Source organism: Etheostoma spectabile, chromosome 14 (genome assembly GCF_008692095.1).
Source record: "Etheostoma spectabile isolate EspeVRDwgs_2016 chromosome 14, UIUC_Espe_1.0, whole genome shotgun sequence".
NCBI classification, from domain to species: domain Eukaryota; kingdom Metazoa; phylum Chordata; class Actinopteri; order Perciformes; family Percidae; genus Etheostoma; species Etheostoma spectabile.
Genome location: NC_045746.1, coordinates 16723916 through 16737688, shown reverse-complemented (window position 1 = coordinate 16737688; position 13773 = coordinate 16723916). Strand labels below are relative to the sequence as shown.

Here is a 13773-nt window from a genome sequence, read left to right as displayed (position 1 = left end):
TTTTCTTTTTATTTGTTTATGTGCCGCACTGTATGTGTTATTATATGGACCTAATTTTATCTCATACATCATTAAAGTCTATAATATAAAAGGTGACTTTGCACTCTAATAAATGGCCATTGTAATCCTGGCAGTGAATTCCACACGTTCCATGTTACAATGGTATGGTTTACAAACAATATATACAATAGAGTAATAAAAAGACTAAGGCACCCAGTAGGAATGACTTGCTACATAAATTACTTGAACGTTCTTTAAAAAGGACCTGATTTCTGTATATAATTTGGCTCATGCAGTACTGAATGTAATAATACAATTATGTTAAACATACTGTACTGTACAGGGACAGTTTAAACTGGTAAGTACTGTTTGCTAGTTTTCATTATGCTTACATTCTGACATTTAAACAAAATATTTTGTCTTGTTACTTGGATAATTGTCATTGTCAAAATATGACTGTTACCTGAAACAGAATCTTATCTCAGCCCAGACTGCTTTTTATCCACACAGGGTTTAAAGTTAGAGGTGTAGTCTACGTGATATGCAGGTATATGCAGTATACCCCCTAAGAAAGCTTCAGGATTTCCATATACCCACTTAAAAAAAATGTATTGTGTTTTTTATATATTTTGAATTGTCATCTGTTTTTCTTCTTTGCAAAAGTATTTCCACCGTAAATTGTTGTATACAAGTCTATCCAGATGCAGGAAATGAAGTCTTTAATGCTCAAACTAACCCTGGGGAGGAAACACAGACACCCCACTATGATATGCCCCTGCACCCCCCATAAAAGGCAGATTCTGGCCAATATATGTATATACAGTAGCCTACAGTATACCCACCACAAGACATTAAACTACACCATTAGTTTACGTGTAGATTAGGTGAGTTAACCCAATTGCTTGCTCTTCTGCAGGACCTATCAGATCCCTTGATGGTGATGTTTGAACAGCCAGAAGAAGACCAGGAGGGTGTGGAGGCGGAGAACACCTTCGAGGTGACAGAGGCCATTCCTGACGTTGAGCTGTTTGAGTACAAAACCTCCACGAGCTCCATCCATGTACTCAGTGGGGCGTAAGTTGATGGACTATACAGTATATTTACTGTACTCTATCACCCAGTGAGGTGGGAATGTATTACAATAACAAGCTAATTGATTCTCCTCCTCCTGACAGATGGATAGTCTACTCCCATGTTGACTTCTCTGGTAACCAGTACATCTTAGAGAAAGGTTTCTATAATAACTGTGCTGACTGGGGTTCCCAGGACAATCGCATCTGCTCGGTGCAGCCCATCCTACTGGTGAGAACCGCTGGGAAGTCTTCAAAATAATAATTTGATCAGTGCTCTGATGTTGCTTACATTTTTGTTGTGTGACTTTTAGGCTCCAACTGACAGTTCAAGGATCAGGAATCAGGTATTTTGCTTGACTTTCTCAGTTTTTTTTTTTTAATGCATTTCAGTCTCGTAGCTAATATTGATTTGTATCTTCAGTTTTATGTCACTCTTAGACAGGATATATTGCTACTCAGTTCATGGAAAATTCCACACATCGATGTTCAGCTCTTCAACACTTTTGGAATTTCCAGTTTGAGAGAAAAATACATTAGGCAGGATTTTGTCTAACAGATGCACATACATCTCTAATGCCTGCATGTGCAGTTTTTTTAAATTTAAAAACAGATCATATATCCGCAGTCACTTTCCTTCAGTTATCATTTTCTGTGCTCTGTATGGTACCTGTTACAGCACGCCCAGTTGCAAAGCTTTTTTTTCTTTTTAGTACAAGTGGGTTCATGTGCTGCAACTGCACTTTGTTCCATGCAGGCAAAACCCCGTTTTATTGGCTTGGAACATCCATGAAACTAAGCAAAGGGGTAAATTTACCTTAGCCAAAGACACTTCAACATTCATCCTTTTTAATTTAAATGTTTCATGTGAAATATCTAATAATTATACTGAGTTATCAGAGGATTAAAAGACTAGTCACCAATAGCTGACCGATGACAGCTATGACCTACAGTATATAAATAAGATAAATAATTCCTTCACAGGGGCAGGGCAACATTGTAGTAGAAGCACTTTTGTTTTCAGTGCTTAATAGGCAAAAATAATTAGAAGAATAAAAAGCTTTAGGCTAGAAATGTGTGAATCTGATCTCTCGCTTTCCTTAACCCTTCTCTCTTTCTCTGCCTGTCAGATAATTCTGTACTCTGAGCCAGACTTCCAGGGCGAGTGTAACATCTTCGATCGCAACCAGGAGGCCTTGGCAGAAAATTTAAAGACCAAGTCCTGTCGAGTTTCAGGGGGAAGGTGAGTACAAACGCATTAACAATAATCCAAGGAGAAAGGAATCAATGGATGGGGGGGGGGGGGGGGGGGGGGGGGGGGGGTCTGTGAAAAGAAAGTAAAGAATAATGTATAGAAAGACTGCTAATGCACAACAAAATATGTGATGGTGCTGTAGTTGGGGAGCATTAAAAAGCTAATATATCATGTGTGATAGGGAGTCAATAAAAACAATTCACTTCTGTGTTTCAGCTGGGTGCTCTACGAGAATAAACAGTACTCTGGGAACTTGTATGTCTTATCTGAAGGAGACTATCCCAATTCAACCAGCATGGGATGTCCACCTAACTGCAATTTTCGCTCTGCCAAGGTCGTGCCAATGGTGAGAAAGTTTTCATATAAAAAAATGCTCTGTATTCTTTTCTTCTGTTTTGCTCTGACCCTCCATCTCTCCCTGTCTAGACATTCTCAATTCCTTCCATCTCTCTCTTTGCCCTTGAGTGTCTGGAGGGCAGAGAGATCACCGTGGATACAGAGATCTTCAGCATGGTTGAAGAGGGCTTCAACAACCACATTCTGTCTGTCAGAGTCAACAGTGGCTGGTTTGTGTTTGTCTCTCTGTGTCTGCATGTGTTTGGGGAGACTGTGTTTTTGCATCGACACATGTCATCATGTAGCTTTCTGTTTTTTGTTAATAGCAGTAGCATCTCATCTTTTTATGATTTAAAAAAATAAACCACATGGAGTATACATTGTTGAAAGATAATTGATAATCAGCTGTTACAGTGGAATATGAAACCATTACCAAAATGAAACAAAACTAAAAATTGTGTTTTGGGTCTCTGTGTATGTCATGTGATATTTAGGCACCCCATTGTCTAATTTAGTCTCTCTTCCTTTGCAGTTGGGTGATATGTGAACACAGCAACTACAGGGGGCGACAATTCCTACTGGAACCAATTGAAATCACCAACTGGCCAAAGTTTAGCTCAATAGAGACTATTGGCTCAATGTTCCCAGTCAGACAGGTTTGTTAAAAAATCATCTTTGCAACCTATTTTTAACAGTCATAAAGTCATAAATTAGATGTTTAAAAACATGCATTTCCTGACACGATGTGAAATGCATTGTGTAGTACGTTAGACTGATATTAGGTTTAACATTAACAAAAGTTATAGATAATTGTTTCCTACTTTTGGCTAAAGAACAAATAAATAAGCCTAAACTACTATGATTTCTTGGCAGCACTGGTCCTTAACCCTCCCTTGACAAAATTATTGGCTTGTTAACTAAAACTAAATAAGAATAATTGGATAATAAATGTAATGATTTGCTTACTCAACTAAGTGCTAGCTTTGGATGGCTTGTACTGTAGGCAGTTGCAAATGAGTGTTATTTCTCCATCTTCTCTAACAGCAAAATTGACACTATTTCCAAGGCCTGTTTCAATTAATACCCCACCGGAAGGGCAATGAAATGATGTAAACTTTAAAAACTAAATTTAAAACCAATCTTATGTTATTTCCTCGATATTTAATAATGGGATGTGTTTGTGTAGGGTCAAAACAACCCAAATGCCACTGATCTGTGATTCCTTAATGACAATACATATGTTTTGCCTTGTGCAGAAGCGCCGCTATTTGCGCATCAAGAACAAAGAGAGGGGTCACTTCATGTCCGTCCAGGGCGGCGTGGAGGAGATGAAAACAGGACGAGTGGTTGTTACACCCGAAGCGGAACCATTGAGTGACATCTGGTTCTATCAGGACGGATTCATCAAAAGCAAGGTAATGCATGATTCAAATGTTAAAATAGTTGGCTGCATCTTGCAAACCAAAACTTGAACCTGTCATCTGACCTTGGTAACACTGAGCGTGGTCTAATCATGTACTATATGCATGTGTGTTGTAGTTGTCCCCGACCATGAGCCTTCAGGTGATGGGCAACATAGAGCCAGCAGCCAAGGTGGTTTTGTGGGCGGAGACCCGGCAACCTACACAGACCTGGACAGCTCAGATGAGAGGCCCCATTGCCAGCCTTACTTTCCCTGGCTGCGTCCTGGATGTCAAAGGTATGAGAAATGATTCTGCATTTTAAGACAGTGCTTATGACAATATGCTTTAAATTAAGTTGTAAGAGTAATTTAAGTTCCCCTCTTCAAAATAAAGGCAATTAAGCTGATGGATAGATGGATGGATGGATAAATGGATGGATGGATTGATGGATAGCTGGACACATAGATAGATAGATATGAATGAATTTCCTCGGATAGTGCAAAGTAACTTGTAACAATAACTGCCAGAAAGTTCTTGAGTAAATGTGCTTAGTAACATTCCACCACTACAAAGCCAGTTTTTACTTTTTCTAAGTGATCATTATAGCATAACATGATAACTTCAACTTCTTGTTAACATGATTATTTGCCTTTTCCTCAGGTGGTAAAACTTACGACAAGGACCATGTGGTGATTATGCCGGAAGATGAGGAGAGGCCAAGCCAACAATGGGAGATAGAGCTCCTCTAACCTGCTATACAAAAGTTATATTTCTCGTGTGCTCTTCTGTTAAGCTTTCCTCAGCAGTGGTTGGAACCTCTGTCACTTTGTATATATGTATACACACACACACACACACACACACACACACACACACACATACATATATATGTGTGTATGTGTGTGTGTGTGTGTTTGTGTGTGTGTGTGTGTGTGTGTGTGTGTGTTTTTCAAATTATGCCTAAATCCATAACTAGTATGAACATTGGAAGAATGAGAATGCAATTGACTTTGACTTTTATTGGATGATATCGCTTGTCAAATATGTGAGCATTCAAACTAGAAGCACTATTTTGCCTGATTACAGGCTTATGCAAATTCATTGACTGTAGAAGAACCTGTAGTTGATGCTTTAATAGCTTTGTTTTTGTATGGCTACCAGTGCTTCATGCTTTAATTGTACTGCATGTATCAGTGTTTGTTTTGTGGGAAATGTTGCACATGTGTAGTCAGTATGTCACATTGCATTGAAATGGGTTGTGTGTGTCTAGTTACCATGTTTCCTATTGTATTTTTCAGCTGTATGTTAATATTTGATACTAAAGATGTGATGTTGAATGTGATGCAAGAGGGAGTGGTTTTTAAATATTGAATACAAAATAAACATTGTAAAATAAAACAAAGCTGGCTAATTTATTTTAAAGAATCATGAATAACATTTTTGTAACACAATGTGTAAATACATCCTGTTACAAAAATACAGTTTCCACAGTTTAAAAAACATTTCTTAACACACTTACTACAAACATTTATCCTGATTTCTTTGTCTTTTTAATTACATTGAAGCGCTTTTCTTTTTTAAAATGATGTAAAGCCTAACCGTAAACCCAGAGAGGCAGAATAACGGGCCATCGACCAGTTTTTTTGTACTCACTACACAGGTCTCATATTTCATGTGGTCTGCAGGTTTAAAAATGTTTAATAATAATTGAAGGGGTCACATTGATAACATAACATTAAACTCTTTTTTTCACTCTATCTTTTTATACAGCACTGATCAGCCCTGATGTTTTCTCTCAGAACTGATCAAGAAAATGTGTGTATATATCTGAGGAGTAATAGACTACTTGGGTCTTTTCCCCCACTATATCGGACCATTTTGTTCATTTATTTCAATGGTTTACCCAAGCTTTCTTTCATTCATACCTCCCATTCCTGCATTCATCCATTCAAACTTCATCTATTCAGTTCCCTGCCTGTTTGAACTCAGGGTGTGTCAGATTCATTGATTTGTATTTCTGTAGGTAATGGCTTTCTGAAATCTGAAAGCCAACAAGAAGAACACCCGGTACAAAATAGACCAAAACAACCACTAATAGTACAGTACTCAGTTTTTTCTGTGTATATGTCTCATATTGAGATATGCAGCATTTAAAATATTTCCAGCCATTCGTAAATTAATGACGAAAATATGAAACATACTAATAACTGAATAATTAAGAAAATACTGATTCTAATAATTGAACTGGGTCATTAACTTACACTTTAATGCCGTTTTACCTGCTTTTACCTCTCAGGTGACACTTGAAACTGATATTTATTCCGAAAAGGGGAACTACGCCCATTTTCAGGTTATTCCGATGGTCTAAGACAGTCCAGAAATATTAGTGAACATGAACAACTCTCTCCTAAATATAAAAACTATAGAGGGCTCAAACTCAAATTTGTGATGCTATCACGTATTAAGTGTACTGCTCCATAGACAATCAGTTGGTAAAGATGTTACGGATGACAATGAGAGCACCCGGGGAATTTTCTGAGTATATAGTATGGGTACATTTTCTGTTTCACAAATAACAACATTGCAAGAGAATGAAGCTCATTTTGGGTGTGAACAATAAAACAAAATCAGTCTCCTATTCATCCGAGCAGCTTGAGACTTTATACTATACAAGTTTGAGACTTCAATCTCTGGTTTCTGGCTTTGAGCGAGAGTAGCTCATGTTCACAGATAATGAAAGAACTTTCCTAGGCGATGGAGATGACAAGTTACTCTAGCTTTTTTGTTTAGTGCTTTTTTTTAATTGTGTTTCTTTTTAAATAGATGGTATGGGCAGCAAAGCTTTGGTTATTTCAGCGAAAGGCCAAAGAGCTTACTTCTTGATCAGCTGTGTTTGTAATAACAACACAGGTCTCACATTTATTTGTGCTGTGAAGGTGAACAGCAGGTAGACATGGAGCTGCACAGACGATTGTAGGAATTAAAACTATAGAAAGAATACATTTGTTCAATGGTTTCATCATGGTCAGGTAGTTTTTTCTGTTATAAAATTACTTTGGTTTTTACATGGTGTTTTTTCTGTGAGACCCAATAACTTATGTGATTTGTAATTTGAGCATGCTGATTTCGACAGTGAAGGTGGTGTGTCTTTGTCATTTACTCTGTCTCTCTCTCTCTCTCTCTCTCTCTCTCTTGACCCTCTGTTCTTCTTTAGACTGAGGGAATAGGGCGGATAAGAGTCTTGGAGTACTACATTGTTATCACAATCAGACACAAATGCAGGTACTGAAAAGCCCCTTTGTTAACTCTTGTGACACAATTCAGTTTTTATGTTTTGGAGCCATTAGACAATCAGGTTATAAATGAGCACACCAGTCTTAAGAATATCTGTTTTACTCTGAAACCAGACTTTGCTCTTCACTTACTTACAGAGATTGCTGGCATGTTGCATGGTAGGTTTGTTTATTAGACATTTGCGGCATTTTTGAGGCAAGCTGTAAAACTACAAAGGAGTAACTTGAACACCTCAACACTAAACTATTTTACAATAAAAGGGGATACATTTGGCAGTCTTACACAACAATAATTCCTAACATTTTTCATCCAAATCAGCCACAGAATCTACAGCATATCATCATTTCCCATCTAGGCCACCTGTAAACAAACCTGATTGTCTGGATTCCTCCACTGCAAAAGATGTCAGTATTTTACAAGTGGGTTGTCGTAGTAATTCTGCAGACCAGTGGTGTTGACAAAGCTGTGATGGTACTAAGCACCAATTGGTCAGCTATTTGATTGACAGTCAGGTGGGTGAACTGTAGCAGGTGTGGCACAGTAAGGGTGGGACTGAGATTCAGGACTGATTAGAGGAGGTTGTAAAAAGCTTATCCTCCACACATTCCTAGAGCTGCTACAGCATTTTGTTACAGGTAGGAAAAAGGGCATTATTCAAAGATTTTTTAAGTAAATGTACTTGAGTAATTCAACAGGTGTTTGTGTCGGCATGTTTGCTGTCTTAGTCCCTTATAGATAACACTTAATGTTACATAGCAGTTTTGTTGAGATAAGGACGAGTCAGATTACTGTGCCATCAAGTATTTCATTGAACAAAAATTCAAGGTTAACTTAAATGTGTGTTATAAATGTGTGTTATAAATGTCATTAACTGTATATTTTTTACATGTGTATGAAACATTTATCTCTTTCTCCGCATTATTTCTTGCAGTTGAAACAAAGCCATGGACCCTGAGTACTTCAAATCTCATGTAAGTAGACTTGCTCTTGCCCTGTCTTCTCTCTGCCCTTGCTTTATGACTCTGTTTACTTATTTGTAGATAATGTATTCTGCTGTCTTGTGTTCTCTGATCATCTGCGTTACATCATGTACAAAAGTCATAATGTATGTGTGGCCTCTAGGCATGTTGAAATGCTGGAATGCTGCACTGTGAACTCATGTTTCCAGTTAAATTTAAGAAAAATACCAGTTGTTATAAATTCATAAACTCAACTTCTAACTAATTTCATGTTTAAGTCTTAGCTGGACACCCCTGTATGTGTTTCCTGTCATAGAATATTTCAGTACTTATGCTGGGAAACTAGTCAAAACAGGAGTGTAGAATCATATAGAATGTGTCTTTGATCTTCAGATCCACCTTCATTTTCTTTCACCGTCATCACTCATCTTGCTACTTATCTTGTTACACATTCCACTTGTTCCCTGTCACTCACTTATCTTATTTTTATATATTCCTAATACAATGTCAGGATGACTGTCCTATCTTCCTTTCTTCCGTCTTTGCAGTATTCTTTGTTGTTTGTCTACATTTTTGTTTCTCTCTGTTTTTGTGTCCCTATTTTCTATATAGGAGATGTGTTGGGGTACCCTTGGAACGGTGCGACCCTTCTCCAATTTTCACCCTGCCCGGGATGTCATGGAGATCCAGACAGCGCTGGAGAAGAAAGGTACTTCTGAAAGTAGATGTAAACTGGTTTAAAAAGGGGTGTTGTTGAACATCCATGTTGGATAATGATCAACACAATTCTACTTTTCCTTTGCCTCTTCACATTTCTCTCCCATATTGTATCATAACATTGTGTACCTCAGATGCAGTGACTCTGGTGAGAATCCTAACCAACCGGACCAATGCTCAGAGACAAGTGATCGCCAAGACCTTTCAAGAAATAACGCAAAAGGTAAAAAAAAAAGAAAGAGCTGACAGCACTTGTACCAATTTACAAGATGCAAAAAGGCTCTAAAAACAAAGTTCAAAGCCACAGCAAACCCCCCAATGTAAAATATTCCCAAAAGAATCCTTGCTATGCAATACAACAGAATTTAGAGATGCAACGACAGATCTGTACGTTGGAAATGGGTGTTTGCTCATCTGTAACTCCCAAATGTTTGCTGTTCAAACATTATTTAAACTGGTTTTGAAGGTTTTGAACACACCTTTGTTTAGAGAGGGAGTAGTATGAGCAGTATAAGCTAAAGTAGTGTCACAGTAAAGGATAGGATACTGTATTGTTGTACATAAAAACTATTTCTTGGAAGTAGTTCATTTTTATAGGTTATATGGGTATTTTGAAAAAATAAATATAATTTGTTTTCCTTGTATTAGCAATATTTTCTTTAGCAGAAGGAGATGATTGTATCATAATACTTTCCCAGACACTTTGTGGTCAAACAAAACTCTTTTTAATTGCGTAATCATGTATCTATGTGTGTGAAAGAGTGTCTTTGGAAAGTTCAAAGAACAGAAACCAAAAGTTATTTTGTTGCTCAAATTGATGATGTCAGACACACTCTTTCGAGCCAATAACATCTTATTGAATAGGGGAATAGACTATTAAATTTTAACAAGAATAAAATACAAATAATAAAGCTTGGAGTGTCTTGGTAGCCGAATGGTTACAGCGCTTTCCCTTCCGACTGAAAACAGGGATGTATAGGATTTGACGTATTTCCATATTATGCTACTTTATACCTACCTTATTTATAAACCCGTAAACCAGGGTTTATTGTCTGATCTAATACATTGAGAGTCAACAGAGAAAAGATGTGATTATTATGATTATTCTGACTTTGTGGCAGGACCTGTCAGCTGGTGTGAAAAAAGCTCTGGCTGGAGATCTGGAGATTCTACTGCTGGAGCTGCTGATGCCTCCTCTGGAGCATGAGGCTTATCGCCTGCAACAGGCCATGGCGGTAAGTTGGTGTTTGAGTGTTTGTAAACAGTTCATGTTCTGGGGTCTTGTGGAGTGGTTTTTTTTTAGAGGGTGGTAGTGATTTGACCTTGGCTGTCTGTCATGTCCCAGTATATACTGTATATGCCAGCATAATATATAGATATAATATGTGTACGTGTGTGTGCAGGGTATAGGCACAGATGAGGAAACACTACTGGAGATCCTGTGTACGCGATCCGGAAAGCAGCTTCACGAAATCAGTGCTGTTTACAAAAAATGTAAGTCACAGAATATCTTAGTGTTTCCCCCAAATTCATTAGTTGATTGCTGTGGACATTTAAACCTCTAATCCATATTTATTTGTGTCCTGATAATTCAGTGTGCCAATGTGCTGCAATAGCAGCAATTGGCACAATGACTATTATTGCCCATACTTATTATTATTCCGCCAGTTTTTTGACGCACTACTAGTCCCAAAGCGTTGCCAACACGCGCACCACATTACACCGACATGTGGGTATTGATCGGGAATGGTGTGCTATGTAGTTTCAACCAGATTTGCCGCGTGGTTTTACCGAAATCGGCAAAAATACGGCCAAAAATGTCCGATAGACATGAATGGGAAATGTTGGGGAAATCGCTCAACATTGCTCAAAACTCCCCCTCTTTGGGATCGTGCTGTATCGCCATACTTTAACGTAGAAACCTGATTAAAAGTTTAAACCGAAGACAAGACTTTGGCGTTTATTGGGCTGAATGGGCGTTCAGATATCAAGCACGGTTTCTCCCAAATCCCAGTTTACGTATCGTCCCGTTTTCAGACTGTCTCAGATTTTCCAATGTGTGTGTATGTGGCGGAATGTTCAGAGTTAGAGTGGGAGACAGAGTGAGGGGCTGTGGGTACGGATATCTGGAAGTTTCCCGAACAAATTGCTCTCTCTCCTCCAGTTTTAACTCTTCAGACTTCATTATTAGTCAAAATTTAGGGAATCTTGTTCCAGTCGCAGCCATGTAACTATGGAGACTATCGGACTTAAATTGTTGGCTGTGATCTACCAAATGTCGAGAGAAATTATGAATAAACCATGCAGCTGGGGACGATTCAATGATTTATTTCCCCGAACAAATGTCTCTCTCTCCTCCAGTTTTACCTCTTTAGACGTCCTAGTAGGTCAAAATGTAGGGAATCTTGTGCCGATCGCAGACATGTAACTATGGAGTCTATCGGACTAAAACTTTTCGCGCTAGGCTCACCAACTGCAGATAGACAACATTGGAAAAAAAATCTGGCTCCCTCTCTGACGAAATCACCATAGCAACAGGTTCTGCTACTGAGAGGACAGAGGGAGGGGCTGCAGGACGATGCTCTGAAACAAACAAATGTCTCTCTCTCCTTCAGTTTTAACTCTTTAGACATCATAGTTGGTCAAAATGTAGGAAATCTTGTGCCGATCGCAGACATGTAACCATGGAGACTATCAGACTTAAAGTTTTCACGCTAGGGAACCAACTGCCAATACAACACATTGAAAACGGCTCAGACACACACACCCCTATCATGAGACTGTTCCCTGGCGGCCATGTTGACCAACTGACTCCTAACTGACGTTTCCAATGTGTGTGTGTGTGTGGATGGGCCCCAATAGCAGGCACACTGATAAAATTTCTGCGGAATTTTCTAGTTGTAATATTGCTGTTTGTCTCCCTTTTCAGTGTATAAGACGGACCTGGAGAAGGAACTGAAAGGAGAAACCCGTGGGGACTTTACTAAGCTTGTTTTGGCTTTGTTGAATGTAATTTGTTTTTACCTTTACTATCACCTTTAACCTTAGAAGTAAAGCAATTGGCCTTATACTGTTGGGGACAGTCAGTGAAGCTGCATCAGCGGGCATTGGTCCTCCACCTTTCATAGTATTGAATCAATTTTTCTTAGATATAAAATAGCAGTGGGGCAACATCGCAGCAGGAATGTAGAAATAGGATTTCTGTGACAGGTTCTTCTGAAACACTAGACAATAACACTTGTTTATGATATGTGTGGTATGATTACATTTAGATATGACCTTAAAATTTTTAAAAAAAAGTGTTTTCTCACTCCTCTCTCCCAACAGAAACAAGACATTGCTGGTGGGGTCCAAAGAGATATTGAGGTATTATTTTCCATGATACTTTTACACACAAACAGTGTGGTTTAGGTAGGTATTAAGGGAAGCTTTCAATATTATATTTTAAGTTAATTTATACTTTTTATTGATCCCTAGAAGGGACATTATAATTTACACTCTACTACACACAGTCCTGAAATACACACACATGTTCAGGTCCTATAGAAACACAAATGAAGAGATGTCAGAGTGTGGGCTGCGACTGCTGAACAGGCACCCTGAGTGGTTGGTGGGGTTCGGTGCCTTCAAGAGCACTTTTGCAGCGCCCAGGAGGTAAACAGGCATCTCTCCAGCCACCAGTCCACACTTTGTTCTTTGGTCCCTAGGGGGACTGGAATCAGCGACCCTCGAGTTTCCAACCCAACTCCCTACAAGCTGAAAGCAGAACAGAAAAATACTTAAAAGACATAATGTTCTAAATGTTGACAGTGCACTATTATGATATGACAGCTACTAGCAATATTCATTACAGCCATGGAAAACCTTGGAATAAGGGTTGTTCTTGCACAGGAAAATCCGTCTTCTGAAATGTATCTGCCATATCATCACTCATTTGGGGTGGCACTGTATTAAAAACAGGCATACCACTAATCACACTCACTCCTGTGAATGCATGGTTCCTAAACTGGCATAATACATGTGCAGCCCTTGCAGTGTAGTAGTTGTAATGTGTGAGATTTTGTGTGAGATTTCCCTCCTTTCTGACTGTATTGTTGTTGTTTTTTTGTCCAGGCTCTCTCCGCTTCACTGAGTGGGAAAAAAGCTGATTCAGGGCCGTGGATTGACATACTGACCTCTAGAGACTCAGACCATCTTAACAAAGGTATTTTTTTCAAACATATCCTGGTTGTTCTTCTATATTTTTTTCTGTGTTTTTGAATTTTTTTTAAAGTTTTGTAATATGAATGTGTACTTTCCCGTGGCCTTGTATGGTTTTGGCAGTGCTGTTGGGACTGGAGCTGGAGATAGGACAGATGGTGGATCAGGCTCTGGAGAAAAAATTTACAGGAGACTTTCAACTGGGTTTGCAGGTTTTAGGTGAATATTGTTTGAGATGCTGTGTGAGTGTTAATTGACCATGTTGATTTGTCACTAATTTTTCTTGATGTCTCTGTCTATGACAGTACAGTGCATTCAGAGCCCTGACGTCTACCTCGCTAAGAGACTTACTACCACAAAAGTAAGATCCTTTCATCATCAATTGCTTCTTTTATTCTGATGACTTATTATTTAAACAGTTACACTGTGTCTGACTGATGTAGTATAAAGGCTCAATGACTCAATCTTTAAAGTCTCAAATACACACATACACACAAACACGCACACACACACACACACACACACACACACACACACAC

General features: G+C 38.6%; 2 protein-coding genes across 4 annotated transcripts in view; both read left to right on the top strand.

The window, feature by feature from the left end:
* The window catches only part of crybg2 (crystallin beta-gamma domain containing 2), a 44866-nt gene extending 39404 nt beyond the window's left edge, over nucleotides 1–5462 (top strand). The window contains exons 15-24 of the mRNA XM_032535571.1: nucleotides 917–1074; nucleotides 1176–1302; nucleotides 1385–1417; nucleotides 2201–2313; nucleotides 2542–2671; nucleotides 2752–2891; nucleotides 3194–3317; nucleotides 3918–4076; nucleotides 4201–4360; nucleotides 4725–5462. Coding sequence (XP_032391462.1) covers nucleotides 917–1074; nucleotides 1176–1302; nucleotides 1385–1417; nucleotides 2201–2313; nucleotides 2542–2671; nucleotides 2752–2891; nucleotides 3194–3317; nucleotides 3918–4076; nucleotides 4201–4360; nucleotides 4725–4813 — 1233 coding nt within the window. The 3' untranslated portion in view covers nucleotides 4814–5462. The remainder of the gene's footprint in view (nucleotides 1–916; nucleotides 1075–1175; nucleotides 1303–1384; nucleotides 1418–2200; nucleotides 2314–2541; nucleotides 2672–2751; nucleotides 2892–3193; nucleotides 3318–3917; nucleotides 4077–4200; nucleotides 4361–4724) is intronic.
* Nucleotides 5463–7324: 1862 nt separating this feature from the next.
* Nucleotides 7325–13773, top strand: part of anxa14 (annexin A14) — a 7294-nt gene continuing 845 nt past the window's right edge. The window contains exons 1-12 of one of the 3 annotated variants that reach the window (XM_032536041.1): nucleotides 7955–7993; nucleotides 8290–8329; nucleotides 8481–8535; nucleotides 8928–9026; nucleotides 9169–9257; nucleotides 10156–10269; nucleotides 10438–10528; nucleotides 11964–12043; nucleotides 12362–12400; nucleotides 13148–13238; nucleotides 13358–13453; nucleotides 13540–13595. In XM_032536041.1, the coding sequence (XP_032391932.1) occupies nucleotides 8499–8535; nucleotides 8928–9026; nucleotides 9169–9257; nucleotides 10156–10269; nucleotides 10438–10528; nucleotides 11964–12043; nucleotides 12362–12400; nucleotides 13148–13238; nucleotides 13358–13453; nucleotides 13540–13595 (792 nt within the window). In that variant the 5' untranslated portion in view covers nucleotides 7955–7993; nucleotides 8290–8329; nucleotides 8481–8498. Of the gene's footprint in view, nucleotides 7347–7900; nucleotides 7994–8289; nucleotides 8330–8480; nucleotides 8536–8927; nucleotides 9027–9168; nucleotides 9258–10155; nucleotides 10270–10437; nucleotides 10529–11963; nucleotides 12044–12361; nucleotides 12401–13147; nucleotides 13239–13357; nucleotides 13454–13539; nucleotides 13596–13773 lie in introns of those variants that run through there. The other 2 variants (XM_032536043.1, XM_032536042.1) reach the window with 2 other exon arrangements.